The 15679-nt window shown below is 43.9% G+C and overlaps 1 protein-coding gene across 1 annotated transcript; it reads left to right on the forward strand.

Annotated features, from left to right (window-relative positions):
- Positions 1 to 389: 389 nt before the first annotated feature.
- Positions 390 to 14706, forward strand: col1a2 (collagen, type I, alpha 2). The gene is made up of 50 exons (XM_089022811.1): positions 390 to 580; positions 776 to 777; positions 2859 to 2894; positions 3223 to 3306; positions 3663 to 3710; positions 3904 to 3948; positions 4046 to 4099; positions 4182 to 4235; positions 4317 to 4370; positions 4458 to 4511; positions 4903 to 4956; positions 5038 to 5082; positions 5198 to 5296; positions 5406 to 5459; positions 5544 to 5642; positions 5788 to 5832; positions 5934 to 6032; positions 6125 to 6178; positions 6279 to 6386; positions 6473 to 6526; positions 6609 to 6707; positions 6853 to 6906; positions 6995 to 7093; positions 7176 to 7229; positions 7377 to 7430; positions 7534 to 7587; positions 8346 to 8399; positions 8481 to 8525; positions 8620 to 8718; positions 8823 to 8930; positions 9025 to 9078; positions 9177 to 9230; positions 9378 to 9431; positions 9523 to 9576; positions 9679 to 9786; positions 9897 to 9950; positions 10874 to 10927; positions 11010 to 11171; positions 11250 to 11357; positions 11560 to 11667; positions 11768 to 11821; positions 11911 to 12018; positions 12112 to 12165; positions 12263 to 12370; positions 12569 to 12622; positions 12751 to 12858; positions 12951 to 13194; positions 13271 to 13455; positions 13549 to 13791; positions 14275 to 14706. Exons 1-50 carry the CDS (start codon positions 511 to 513, stop codon positions 14419 to 14421), a joined length of 4047 nt encoding a protein of 1348 aa, XP_088878937.1. The 5' UTR covers positions 390 to 510; the 3' UTR covers positions 14422 to 14706.
- Positions 14707 to 15679: the final 973 nt, after the last annotated feature.

The raw sequence follows: 15679 nt of genomic DNA on the forward strand, positions 1-15679 counted from the left end.
AAAGGAGTTTCGTCCAATCCGATCCGAAAAGTTATTTTGCCATTGTGTACGCGGGGACTTTTTTAGCGTCTGATCTCCCCGAGCCGCGCAAAGGAGAGAAACGTGCGGAACTCACTCTCCCCTTTTTAAACGTCCACGCTGTCCACGTCCTCAAAAAGAATGGATCTAATTAAATCGATGCACTCGTCATCACGGGCTGAATTTGTTTCTTTTTTTTTCATCCAGAGGAGGCTGGGAGATGCAGGACCACATGACTAGACCAGAGAGAGAGGGATGGGAGTCAGATTGGGTTTCTTGTCTTTCATTGGCCGGTGGGCTGACTTTTGACACGCAGACCCGGGACCCTCCTGCCGTATAAATAGGCCCGATAGAACTTTATTATTCTAGCATCACGGCTGCAGGCTTCTGCTAAGTTTGGAGTTACTCGCGTCACCTCAACTGTATGCCTGCTTGAAGGTTGTTTAAAAAGAGGGGCACCGCAGCACAAGGAGTCTGCATGTCTATTTAGACATGCTCAGCTTTGTGGATACCCGGATTCTGTTGCTGCTTGCAGTAACTTCATACCTAGCAACATGTCAATGTAAGTTTTTATCATATCTGCTCTTTTCTCTCCTGGATATTTCCTTCCAACTACGCTGCTTGAGGATTTTTTGGGCTTTTGTTTTGGAACTGATGTGACAGACGGCTCAGATCGTTGCTTCTGACTTCATGCAGAGGAATCTTTGTTTTATTTTTTCGCCCCCAAGGATACAATAATTATCATAGGTAGTTACAGCCGTGAAAGAGAAACAAAAAGCAAAGTAAGGCTTTTGAACGAGAAAAGTAGTCGTGAAAGCTTTTAGTCTGCTTAGAAAAATAATCCAAAAGTTTTTTTACTCCTCGGGTTAAGGGGAAAACATTTTGGGGCGTTGTACTAAATGTTCCATCCAGACATCCAAGGGGAAGATTAATTATAGGAAAAACACAATGGGGCTCTCTTGTGGCCATTAGTGTGAACTACACTTGGAACCCAATTTGATTTCGACTAATTTGAGAGCAATCAATACAAAATTAAACTGGCTAATATCACGTAATGCATATGTTTTATTTTAATTGATATGATCGGATATATTATATTAATTTTACATTTTTGATTATAATCCAATCGAAACTACAAATCGAATCCTGTTTTACTCACCTGCAAACAAATGCATGATTTATGCCTTTCAACAGAAACCTTTCAATCTTTGAATACCTTAAAATGTTGAAACCAACCTCGTTACTCGGTGTGCCTCTGCGCCACCCTGCGGTCCAGATTGGCCACGCCGCTTTAGAGTTCACGGGGAGGTCCAACACAAAGTCCAGCGGGACTCTCTCATCCGCATCCACAGATGCCTCTAGTGCACTGTAGCCCTGTTAGACATCACAATTTATATCACTTTACCACTTTCAATAATATTTTCAAGACACATAGTGGACTAACAAAGTGTAAAATACATTTACTAATCTCATGCATTTGAGTTACACACACTACAATTGATGTTGTTGATCTTTTTCGCGGTGACTGGCTTTTACTTTTCCCGAAAGGTATACCTGTCCAAGCCTGTTAGCCTCCTCAACCTTAATAGCAGCCTGAATGCTTTGATTGACATTTCAAGTGGGCTGTGACCAATGTCAGCTTTTGTATCTCCGTGAAATCGTCACATTTGTTCGCCGGTTCAACATACTTGTGCATATGGGTTGTTGTCATCGAGATACTATTATTATTATTATTTTAGCTAGCAATTATTTTATATTGCTTCTGTTCTAACGGTGTATTCCCTTTTCTATCTCCCCAACCCCCCACCCACCTCCTCTCCCTCTGCCTCCGCTTCGTCTGTCATCTGTCCAACGATGCAGTCTCGGTTAGTACACGCACGCATACCAACATGAACATATGACAACAGTATGATGCTCAACAGAGTATTTGTTACCTTATTGTTGTTTTTGCCTGCTGCCCAAAAAGCGCATCGTTATTATCCAAGCTAAAGCTTCCTCTCGTTAGGTCCTGTACAATGACAGTTTTTGGGGGGATTTTATAAACATGCGCCCCCCCCTCGGAAGAGTTTTTCTTGCCTTCCTGTCCTCGGGTAGGTGAGGGTCTGACTGGCTGGAGACTGTGTCAGGGAAAAGCTGCAACCACTGGGCACCCAGAGGGGGGCCCACATGGCACAAAGGGACCTTTCTAAGGGCTGCAGCGAGGGGCAGCGGCCTTCCTTTGCCTCCTCATCCCTTCGTTCATTGATTGATGACACAGTTAGCATTTATAATTTGAATCTGCAGTCCAGTCCGAGGGGGATTCCACATTCAAACTCACCATTGAGATGACCCAAAATGTCAATTAACATCCAACTCTCAGCGACATATCATCTCTTAAAACAGGTTTTAATGCGGACGTCATGCTCGTAGTGCCGAGCATTCGCTCTGTCCGCCATTGCTTAGCATTGCCGTGCTTTACCCGAATGAAACTCAAGCGCGTATATACCCCAAAGGCCTCAAACCTCACATTTTTGCAAGCATCATCTGCGTGAAAGATAAAACGTACATGCATAGATCTTCTTTTCCAATTAAACTGTGAAGATGAGCACATTATGTTTATCGTGTATGTATGGTTTAACACCTGACATCATGCCACACCAGAGCAACTCAAAAAGCAACATTAGTCTTGTCCCCATCTCTGAAAACATCCGAGGTCAAGTTTTATCAAATGTTATCACTGAAGTGGACCCGCTTTGCATCGAGTGCTTTTTTTTGGGGTAGTTTAGAAAGGAAAGTGCGGCCGCGTTGAAGTAGTCATCTGCTGTGTGTTTTTGGCTGACTCCTTTCTTTTCCTGCCGCAGGGCCCCCGAGGAGACAAAGGACCTCGAGGTGACAGGGTAAGCAACAGAATTCTTATTTAATTATGTTTCGTGTCACATTGTTGTGGGTTTTTTTATTGTATTTTTTTGTGGAATGTCTGACGTCGAACATCTTTTGACATGGTTTGATCTTCTAACCCCGTTAGGCCACATCCCATTTTGCCCCATGTCAACAATAGTAGCTCTGCTATCATTTTTGGAATGCATTTATTTCATTTAGCTCCTAAATCGATTTTATTGTGATTTTTTTAAACAGTATTTTGTGCAATTTTGAATGGAATCAGTGAAAATAGGAGCAAAACAAATTGACAGCTCAGCTCATGGCACCAATGTCTCTGTTGTATAGGGTCCCAAGGGACCTGATGGAAAAGATGGAAAACCCGGACTTCCCGGCCCCGTTGGCCCCCCTGGACCCCCTGGACTCGGTGGAGTAAGTTACCCCACCCTCACTTTTCTTAATGAGGAAAAAATAATAATCATACCACCGACATAGTGACGCATGTGACGCTGTGACGCACGTGCGTCCTTGCGTGTAGAATAATGCACACACCCAAAAAGCATATTGACATGACCATAGAGGTCACACTCAAAGGTCAACTGTCTGTCACAGTGTCAGTCAGAATATTGGTACCGTTCTCCTTAAGTCTGTTGACATCTTGACTCGCAACCATTTTTGCAATTTTCTCCGAAATGACATTTCGCCCCCCATTAGCATATTGACATTGATTGACCTCATCTGCATGTTGTGATTTTGTAAATAATCAACTATTTTTTTGTCTTTCACAGAACTTTGCTGCTCAGTACTCTAAGCCTCCCGATCCAGTTTCACCCATGGTGAGGGCCCGTCCGTCAATTGTCATCCATTAATGCACAAAGTGGACCATCCATTCATGCAACATTGGACTAAACAAGCATTATTATTATTATTATTATTATTATTATTATTATTATTATTATTATTATTATTATTATTATTATTATTATTATTTTAAACACATCACACAATTATTTTTTTCCCCCCTCATAGGGTATGATGGGCACCAGAGGACCTCCCGGACCCCCTGGACCACCTGTAAGTTTTAGTTCGGACTCAAATGACAATCTGCTGTTACACTTGCGCCGCTGACATGATCACAACTGAAGGCCGTACTTCTTATCCGTCTTAACAGGGACCTCAGGGACACACCGGACACCCTGGTGAGCCCGGCGAGCCTGGACAGACTGTAAGCATTTGCTTAAAATTCACTCGATATTCAAATATCTGAGGATAATTTTGCTTATTAACACTCTGGTTTGATATCAAAGGGTACCGTTGGTCCCCGTGGCCCACCCGGACCTCCTGGCAAATCTGGAGAGGACGTAAGTAAACAATTATATCTTCATCTAGGCCCTTTTTTGTTGTTTTCTTGGGATTAAATGGAACCACATTTCTACTTCCAGGGTAACAATGGAAGACCCGGCAAGCCTGGAGACAGAGGTACCCCCGGTTCCCAGGTAAGCCTCTGACTTGATAACAATTCTTATATTTAATGAAGGAAACGACAATTCATCTCTAACGTTATCTTTTTTTTTTAACTATAGGGTGCTCGTGGATTCCCCGGAACCCCAGGACTTCCCGGAATGAAGGGACACAGAGTAAGTCTTAAACTTTTGCTACGGGCTATTTGAAGAAAAATGGCGGCAAAGGAGATAACCAAATTATGGAAATGTTTTTTTTTGGGGGGGGGGGGGATCCACCAAGAGATAACTAGAGAGGTTATTTTATGGAGGAAAAAAAAAAGATTTTCAAATTGAAAAATATTTGCACTCATATATGTGAAGCTACATTATTATGAAATTCTTTTTAAGCAATATTAATACTTATTTAGCAGCTAAACTACACAACAATTTAATCTCATCATATATCATATAACACCATTAATTCCTCTCATTATATTTTCCTTTTGATTTATTGACATTTTAACATCCAACATTTCATGTATCTTTTTCCACAATATCGCCTATAATGGCCTTTTTTGTGTTTCAGGGTTACAATGGCTTGGATGGACGCAAAGGAGAGCCTGGTGCCGCCGGAATCAAGGTAAGCCAGGGCTGAACAGAAAATAAATGGTCTTTTTTTCATCCATATTGCAGACATGACACTTTTTCATTTTTAATCTAGGGTGAGGCTGGCGCACACGGAGCTGCTGGAAGACCTGGACTTGTTGTAAGTTTGGCTTACTCACACTAGGTCTTCGCCTTTTCATTCTTTATGACTTTCCTTCCTCCTTCTACTCAATTTGCAGAATGAACACGTCTTTTCTTTTTTTTCCCCCATCCAGGGACCTCGCGGTCTGGCTGGCGAGAGAGGTCGTGCCGGCCCTGCTGGCCCCGTTGGTGCTCGTGGTGCCGATGGCAACACTGGACCAGCTGGTGCTGCTGTAAGTCTCATTCGTCTCGAGGCGAACGCTATTGGCCACACAACCCAAAAATGGCGCAGTTCGTATATTAGATATGAAGCGAAAAATTCTTACTGTCTCTCTCCACCAGGGACCCTCCGGTGCCGCTGGTGCCCCAGGTTTCCCCGGTGGCCCTGGACCCAAGGTAGGTCTCAATCTCACATGCTCCTATCCCAATAAGAGATACGGATAAGAGAGGCAAAAATGTCATTATTTCGGTCTTTCACAGGGAGAGGTTGGATCCGTTGGTGCCACCGGTCCCTCTGGACCTCAGGGAGCTAGAGGAGAGCCCGGTCCCAATGGAGCTGTTGGCCCCGTTGGTCCCGTCGTAAGTAAACTACTCTTGCTCGCCATTTTCTTTGTGATTAATAACTTAGAAATAAATATCGCTTTGCGTTAGCTAGTCGTTGAAATTGAGTGTGTTTTTTTTTCTTGTCTGTGTTGTTTATCTATGTATTTATTTTCTTTCGTAGGGTAACCCTGGTGCTAATGGCCTGAACGGAGCTAAAGGAGCCACTGTAAGTGCTGAAATAATCCATCCGATCTTAATCATAAATTGATTACACATTGAATCATACCTTTTTTTTGGGTTGTACTCAAGAGGTTGTCATTTTTTTAGGGTGCTGCTGGTGTTGCCGGAGCTCCTGGATTCCCCGGACCCAGAGGAGGACCTGGACCTCAGGGACCTCAGGGTACTGCAGGTCCCAGAGGCTTGGCTGTACGTTCACATTCAAGAAACAACACCATAGCAAAAATTAGCATCTCTTCATCCATTTAAAATGTGTTTTATTTTTGTTGAACCTGTTTTAGGGAGATCCCGGTGTTCAGGGTGTGAAGGGAGATGTTGGTGCCAAGGGTGAGCCTGTAAGTTTCGAAGACACCCCACTCATACTTCACTCCTTTTCCTTCTTTTTTTCTTTACAACCGATTAATTCATTTGTCCTCCGTCTTCTGCCATCTGCAGGGTAGCGCTGGACCTCAAGGAGCCCCCGGATCTCACGGTGAGGAGGGCAAACGTGGACCCACTGGCGAGATTGGAGCCGCTGGCCCCGCTGGTAGCCGTGGATCCAGAGTGAGTGAATGTCGGCGGCGATCGCCGTATCGAATACCATCTTGCTTTGGGGGCCTCACTTGACAATCCTTGTGCGTCTCCCCTAGGGCTCCCCCGGAAGCCGTGGAATGCCCGGTACAGAGGGTAGAGTTGGCCCACTTGTAAGTAAAGCCTTACGCGTGGGTGTGACCCCCTTTACCTGTGTTGCTCCTGGTTTTTCACCTCATGATCGATATCACGTAGGGTATGCCTGGTGCTCGTGGAGCCACCGGCTCTGCTGGAGCTCGTGGACCCCCCGGAGATGCTGGCCGTGGTGGTGAGCCTGGTCCCGCTGGTGCCAGGGTGGGTATTGCTTGGCTAATTCCTTCATCATTCCGACTAAAATTTAGATCGAACATTGTGATAAATGTCATTGGTTTTATGTTAGGAACAAAAATCCTGATTAAGAACCAGAAACAATTTAACCAGAACATCACTTTTTTAACAGGGTCTCCCCGGAAGCCCCGGAAGCTCTGGACCCCAAGGAAAGGAGGGACCTTCTGTAAGTAGCCACATACCCAAAATAAAAGGCAACCGATAAAAAGCTTCCAAGCTCGAGTCATGCTAATGGTTACCTTTTCCTGCTTTAGGGTCCTGCTGGACAAGATGGCCGCACCGGACCTCCCGGCCCAACTGGACCTAGAGGCCAGCCTGGAAACATTGGCTTCCCTGGACCCAAGGGACCCGCTGTAAGTTGAAACAAAAATGATTGGATGGATCGGAGAGAATAAAGCAAATATCTCCTAACTTGTCGAATCGAATGATTTCTAGGGTGAGCCTGGCAAACCTGGAGAGAAGGGATCTACTGGAGCCACTGGACTGAGAGTAAGTCACATGACTCGCAAATTTCCCCATTGTGGCACTCTTAAAGACTTTCTGATTCTAAACTTCATGAAAATAATATAACACAATATGATTGAGCGCGTACTCAGTAGTCTGTTGTTGTAATCGTGTCAATTTCTATGTGTGTAGGGACCTGCTGGCCCCGATGGCAACAATGGCGCTACTGGCCCCATGGGAGTTTCTGTAAGTATCCGTGCGCCATTTAACAATTCCAAGGCATCTTTTATTTCACTGTGTTGCTATCGCGTGTGACTGTAACCCCGTGTGTTGCTCTTTGTGGTTATAGGGCGGTCCTGGTGAGAAGGGAGAGCAGGGACCTTCTGGATCTCCTGGTTTCCAGGTCTGAATATCATTAATTGCTCCTCATAATTTAGAACAAAGCACATATTAATATTTTTTCTTTCATCAGTTTACTTCAAAAAGTGAATAAAATATGAATTTTTACCTTTAACACAACACAACACAACACAACACAACACAACACAATACAATACAATACAATACAATACAATACAATACAATTTGTATTGTATTAACATGGACAACTATCATATACAGGAAATAAAGCAGTCACAGACTCAACATGGAGCGCAACAACACATAAAATATAAAGTACAAATAATAATAATAATAATAATAATAATAATAATAATAATAATAATAATAATAATAATAATAATGCCTTTCAAAACTCTCAATCATCTCAAAAAAAGGTCAACAAAAATTTCCAATCTCCAATTGTGTTTATTTATTAGCTTTTAGCTCTTCACAGTAAAACATAAGTATGCTTTGATTACCACACAACAAATTATACATTGAAATTAAAGAAATGGCAGCATCCAGGTAAACGTTTTAGCTAGTCGTCAAATGAAAAAGCACTGAATTAATTGCCACTGTATGTCACTGGCATAGAAAGAGGAACAGAGACAACAATTCTGATAAATAATTTCCTAACTATTTATATCAAATTTCAATGGTTAGTTCAATGTTAGGTGATTTTTAATGCTTTATAAGTAACCTAGGATGCGTCAGACATTCATGACAACCAATCAGCCTCCATTTAATGTCGCCATACATATGTTTTTTATACTATCTCAGGGTCTGCCTGGACCCGCTGGTGCCGCTGGAGAGGTTGGCAAACCTGGAGACAGAGTAAGTAGCTGCCCGAAACGCACTTAGCATGATGCTGAATTTAATGCGTAGCAAGCTAATACAACACGTGTGCCCTAACAGGGAATCCCAGGAGACCAGGGAGTCGCTGGACCCGCTGGTGTCAAGGTATGAAATAGTTTCACCCCACATTTTACACCCATATTGAAAATTAGCCTTATTTATGACTTTCCACTGATTATGTAACTGTGTGAACGCACAGGGCGAGCGCGGTAACCCCGGTGCTGCCGGATCCGCCGGACCTCAGGGACCTATGGGACCCCGCGGAGCTAGTGGAGCTCCTGGTGCTGATGGTTCAAAGGTAAGATGTTGAAAACCTGTACGGCCAATAGTGGAAATTTATTTCTACCAGTTTGCGCTTCACATGCAAAAAATGAACTGAAACTTTTCCCGATCCACTTCCAGGGAGAGCCCGGTGTTGCCGGAGTTGTTGGCGCTCCTGGACACCAGGGAGCTAGCGGCATGCCCGGAGAGCGTGGAGCTGCTGGCCCCGCTGGAGTCAAGGGAGAGAAGGTCTTCGTCAAAAAATCAGATCATCCTTTGCATTTTTCAGTAAGATGAGCTTCACAAACTCTCATTGTTTTTTATTTTCATTTCTCACAAATAGGGAGAGCTTGGACACAAAGGACCCGATGGCAATCCCGGAAGAGATGGTGCCCGTGTATGTGCTACTGATATTCCATCTCACACCCATAGACCTTCCTTGCTGTTTCTAAAACAGAGCCGTGCTCTTGAGCATCTTCTCTGATTTATTTCTAGGGTCTCCCCGGAGCTGGTGGCCCCCCTGGTCCCACTGGAGCCAATGGCGACAAGGCAAGTACATTTCCTAGCAGCTAAAAATTGGAAGCCAAAAATTTGCATTCAAATCATCCAATGTTCCCCTGATGAGACTAAACAAAACATTTGCTCTCGATATCATGATGAGGAACTGTGTTCTTCATACTTTATTTCTTTCCATAGGGTGAGAGTGGATCTTTTGGACCCGCTGGACCTTCTGGAGTCCGTGGTGCCTCTGTAAGTTCATCCCAGTTTTGTTCCTAAATAAATGTTAATGACATATAATTATTATTTTTACTGAGTAAGATTATGTTTTCATTCAACATAGGGTGAGCGTGGAGAGGTTGGACCTGCTGGAGCCCCTGGATTCGCCGGACCTCCTGTAAGCTAACATCCTCACATCTCCAATACAAGACTTGTGATCAACCATGTGGTCACATGGCACGTAATCAGGCACAATGGTTGCTATCGCTTCACCCTACAGGGCGCTAACGGACAACCCGGAGCAAGAGGAGAGCGCGGACCTGCCGGAGGAAAGGGAGATGTTGGCCCCGCCGGCCCTGCTGGACCTGCTGGACAATCTGGACCTGCTGTGAGTAGAACGTTCATCCTGGATTCATTCTGAAATAATGAATAGGATTGGGAATCTTTTTGTTGACACGAGTGTGAAATTCAATCTGTGACATTGACCCTGCGTTTTAGGGTCCTGGTGGCCCTGCTGGACCTACTGGCGCCCGTGGAGACAACGGCCCTCAGGTCAGGATTTTAAAACCTAACTATATGTTCCTCTTCATTTATTACACTCACAAATATCACATAGCACCTGGATTGCGTGAGCAAATGTGCTTTGAAAAGCTGATTTTTCAAAATGGCAGATTACCTTTTAGCGAGCTAGCACGCTCGTTTGACATGTAAAAAAAACATGTGACTCTCAAGTATGATGAGTGTATTTAAGATGATCTCAAATTAGATTTACTCACAGCAAGCTGTGACATATTCTGTTGTATAAATGGTAACAGGTGTCTTGTGCATTACATTTTTTGATATACAGTAAAGTCTCGTTATATCGATATTCAAGGGAGCCCGAAAAAATATCGATATAACCGGGACTATCGATATATCCGAGCCTGTTTGCATGTAATTTTCTCCGTGCGTGCATAGAAATAGTATCGATATAACCGGGACTATCGATATATCCGATATCGATATAACGAGACTTTACTGTATATTGTATTTTTATACTTTGCACTATGTACTGGTCCTTTTTATGAAACATTTTTATGCAGTGTATTTCAGTTTCCTGACATTGTCTTTTGTGCCTAGAGTACTTGTTATATCTTTCACATTTGCTGCTGTAGATTGCAAATGTCCCTATTGTGGGACTATTAAAGGCTTTCTGATTCTGATAGATGAACACAAATATATTTGCAATTATCACAGTGGACAAGGAGTGTAATTCCCATAATAAATGTTTCTTTAAATGCACCGCAAAAGTCCACATCGGTTAATTGTAATATGAATAATAATACATTTACAATTCAACCGGACCACAGTATTATTTTTAATTAATTCAATGTATTACTGACTGAAACTTTCCACCTTGAATGTGTTGCAGTCAAATTTGCCATTTGGAATTATAATTTTTTGATGATGGTCATAATTTATTTATTGAATGATAGGGTCTGACTGGTTTCCCTGGAGCTGCTGGCAGAATTGGGCCCGCCGGACCCGCTGTAAGTGCATTTTATGTTAATTTGGGTCATTGAAACCCCCAAAATACATAAACACAAATTTCACATATTCTCTTCCTCTCAGGGTATCGTCGGACCCGCCGGCCCCGCTGGCCCCGCTGGTAAAGACGGTCCCCGTGGTGTGCGTGGAGACGTTGGACCTTCTGGCCCCGCTGGAGAGCAGGGTATGGTTGGACCTTCTGGCCCCGCTGGAGAGAAGGGACCTTCTGGAGAGTCTGGACCTGCTGTAAGTTGGACTTACCTGTGTTACATTGAACTTAGCTGTCGTCGTTCACTCATTTGATGTTGCTGCGCTTGGGCTTAGGGTGCTCCTGGTGCTCCTGGAGTTTCTGGACCACTTGGTCTTCAAGGATTTGTTGGTCTTCCTGGTGCTAGAGGCGACCGTGGTAGCCCCGGTGGTCCTGGTGCTGTCGTGAGTATTAATATTTTCTCATGAGCATCTTAGCATTACATCTCAAGGACATATGGAGTGATTTTTAGACGCAATTTTAAGAACATGGAGAGTACTACTCGAGAAGCAATGCACTTAACATGATGATCTAAAGTTTTTTTTCATCATCTGTCACGACTACACCACAAGCAGATTATTCAAGATTGACTTGGTTGCATCCTAGGGAGAGCCTGGTAGACTCGGACCTGCTGGTCCCGCTGGTGCCCGCGGTGCCGCTGGCAACATTGGTATGCCTGGTATGACCGGACCTCAGGGAGAAGCTGGACGTGAGGTACGAGATCCATTTCTGACATCATTTTATACTGAAATGATAAAAAAACAACAAACACAAGTCCAAGGTCTTGAATTTTAAACTTGACATTGCTTTCCAGGGTAACTCTGGTAACGATGGACCTCCTGGTCGTCCCGGTATTGCCGGAGTCAAGGTATCCAATCCAACCTATGTCTAAAAAGACAATTCACAGAAAAACAAAATCCATTCTGACCATCACCTCCCCATTTTTGCCGTGCTTAGGGAGACCGTGGTGACCCCGGTCCCGCTGGTATTTTGGGAGTTGCTGGTGCCCCCGGACCTGCCGGCCCCAGCGGAGCTGTCGGCAGACCCGGAAACCGTGGAGACTCTGTAAGTGATCAAAACTCGGCTTCCACATGACTAGCAACTATTACCAACGTTTATTTGGGACAAATGTGTCTTGACTGGATTTCTGTACCGCAGGGCTTTACCGGACCTTCTGGCCCAGCCGGAGCCGCTGGATCAAGAGGTGCTGCTGTAAGTAGAGCGACCTTCTAGAAAGCTCCCATCATCATCCTATCATGTTTCACGCCATGTTCTGTTCAAATGAACATGTTGCTTGTACGTATCCTAGGGACCCGCTGGAGTCCGTGGTGAGAAGGGAGTTGCTGGAGACAAAGGAGAGTTTGGAATGAAGGGTCTTCGTGGACACCCTGGTCTCCAGGGAATGCCAGGACCTTCTGTGAGTGAAGTCTACCGTATCAGGATGATGGATTACAGCACAAAATCATTTACAATACAATACAATCTATTCTATTTCACAACATCTGCAGCTGTAACAAAGTGCTTCACATAATAGTCAAGACAAAGCAAAATAATAAACACAACAGGAACATTGTTGGATATTGTCATTTATAGGCATCTCTTTGTTTCCCTTCAGGGTGCCCCTGGTGACACCGGACCTGCTGGTGCTAATGGACCCGCTGGACCCAGAGTAAGTGAAATGTTGATAGTGTAATATTTATAGGTTGCAACCAAAGATTTGTATTTTTGAACATATCCATGCAGAGTATGGATTTCTTTTGAATCTTTATCTGACCGAGATTTTCCCTCCTCTTTCAGGGTCCCGCCGGACCCCACGGACCTCCCGGTAAGGATGGTAGAGCTGGTGCCCATGGTACCATTGGTGCTCCCGGTGTTCGCGGAGCTCCTGGACACATCGGCCCTGTTGTATGTACACTTAATAGAGATTTTTACCAAACGCAGATGGGTTTTGTGATATTGTTCAGATGGATATCAAAGTTCTCCCTCATTTCGATTAGGGTCCTCCCGGACCTCCCGGTCTTCCCGGACCTCCCGGCGCTGCTGGCGGTGGCTACGATCTGTCTGGATACGATGAGTACAGAGCTGACCAGCCCGCCATGAGAGCTAAGGATTACGAAGTTGACGCCACCATCAAGTCCCTCAACACCCAGATTGAGAACCTGCTCACCCCTGAGGGATCCAGGAAGAACCCTGCCCGCACATGCCGCGACATCAAGCTCGGCCACCCCGAATGGACCAGCGGTACGTGGGGAAATCTTTGAGAAGTCCTCACCGACATGAAATCACACCGTTGAAACCAATCGCAAACCTTTGGCAGGATTTTACTGGATCGACCCCAACCAGGGTTGCATCAATGACGCCATCAGGGTCTTCTGCGACTTCACCACACGCGAGACTTGCGTCCATGCCCACCCCGAGAGCATTGCCAAGAAGAACTGGTTTAGAAGCACCGAGAACAAGAAGCATGTCTGGTTCGGAGAGACCATCAATGGCGGAACTGAGGTGAGTTGCTGCACAGGGCGCTGGGTTAAAACCCAGAGGCTGGTTTTTGGAACTTCAAAACAAACATGGATGACGTTGGGTTTTTATTTGCAGTTCACCTACAATGACGAGACCATCAGCTCTCAGAGCATGGCCACCCAGCTGGCCTTCATGCGCCTGCTGTCCAACCAGGCTAGCCAGAACATCACCTACCACTGCAGGAACAGCGTTGCCTACATGGATGCTGAGAGCGGCAGCCTGAAGAAGGCTGTGGTGCTTGCCGGCTCCAACGATGTGGAGCTGAGGGCTGAGGGCAACAGCCGTTTCACCTTCTCTGTGGTGGAGGATGGTTGCACTGTGCGTAGTTCTTTCTTTCTCTGCCATTATTATCCACTGTGACTGTGCAAGTTTTCATAACAATATCACTGCAGGATTCTTCCTATTTTTGTAAAATATATACTTTGGTTAGTTTTGATTAGCTTTTTTAGAGTGGATTTGTTACATTTGATTCGTTTTAGTATTAGCTGTAGTTTTTTTAATTATATATATATGCCGTATTTTTGTTGACCTCCTGCAGTACTACCCAAATAAATACATTTAAGATGAACCCCCAAAATCTCATCGACAAATATGAAACACAATTTTCCTATGATAGCTAGTTTTTCGTTTGTTTTATTAACTTTAAAAGTAGCTTGAGATTTTGATTCATTATTGGACTATTGGACTAATATATCATTTGCAGAAATATTTAGCTTTTTTAGTCATTATTTCATCATTAATGAGCACCATTTTAATCTCGGTTCACTTTTCCCCATCCATCCCCCGACCCCCACCCTACAGAGACACACTGGTGAGTGGAGCAAGACAGTGATTGAGTACAGAACAAATAAACCATCTCGCCTGCCCATCCTCGACATTGCACCTATGGACATTGGTGGAGCTGATCAGGAGTTCGGTTTGGACATTGGCCCAGTCTGTTTCAAATAAATAGACTCATGATAAATTAACACCCCCCCAAAGAGAGAAAGAACGGGAAAAAAAGAACAAAATCTCTGCCCTTCTTTCTGTGTTTTTTAATGCTGATTTCTCACTGTGCAACCACTTGCTTAAGATGGGCAACTATCGGAGAGGACTGAACGGACTGAACGGAGCGATTGTGCAATGCAAATTAATACGGCAATCCAAAGGAACGCGGGAAAACACCTTGTTGTTGGACATCATGTCATCCTTTTGTAAAAAATAAAAGAAGTGTAATAAAAACGCTGAAAGTAAGCATCACTTTGTGGTCTTTGTATATCTTCCAAAGAGGAGGTTTAAAACCACAATTTCCATGAAAATAAGGTTTAAACTACCTCATGCATGTGCTGAAATAGGCAAAAACAACCTGGTATGCAACAAAGATGTTTTGGGCTTCTAAGGCTTCAAGCGTTGTCTCATATCAGAGATCAATGGTGCTCATTTCCAGCTGTGGACAAAACCACTTTTATCTGTATTATTTTGTATTGTTCTTATAGGAGTCTTGCATTAGTCCTCTGATAGGATCCCGCTTTAAGCAGGTGGAATGCCCCCCTTAAGCCGATGTCCAGTATTTGTTTCATGTTTTTTTTCCTTGTTTGTCTTGAAACTTTAGTTTGTTTTGGGGTTTTGTTCAAGCTTTATCCTTCAAATCACACATCCAGAGTTCATACGGACATCCCATTCTCATCCAATTCTGAATGCGTTTTCGGCAGCCTATCTCTCTCCAGAATGACATCGCAAAGTCTATTGTACCTATTTTGTATATGTGAGATGTTTAAATAAATTGTGAAAAGTTCTGAAATAAAGCATGTCCAATGTTCCAAAACACACTACTCATTGACTTAAGTGCTTTCATGTTGACACACAATTTTGTGTCACTTGTGGTTGTCAGAAATTTGCCTGATGACCTTGTCGTTATTGACTTAAATGTCCTTCTTGGACGGAAGCACGGTCATATTTTTCTTTCGAACCTTGTTGGTCCTCAGCATCAAATTTCCATTTGAATTTTTTGCGCTGTTCATGCCAATGTGTGATGACAAACGTCTTTTTTTTGTACATTCGCATACTTTCATGTCACTTTCGCGTTGCATATTATTGCCTTGGCATCCAAATAAATTCCAATGATTTGGATCAACGTATCGTTGCAGTGATACATGATTGTGATGAACGTTGATGACACCAATAACTACTTTAGACAATTAGAAATGACAAAATCTGAAAATGAATT

Source organism: Hippocampus bargibanti, linkage group LG20 (assembly GCF_051943395.1).
Source record: "Hippocampus bargibanti isolate YZ-2025 linkage group LG20, ASM5194339v1, whole genome shotgun sequence".
In the NCBI taxonomy this organism is placed as follows: Eukaryota; Metazoa; Chordata; class Actinopteri; order Syngnathiformes; family Syngnathidae; genus Hippocampus; species Hippocampus bargibanti.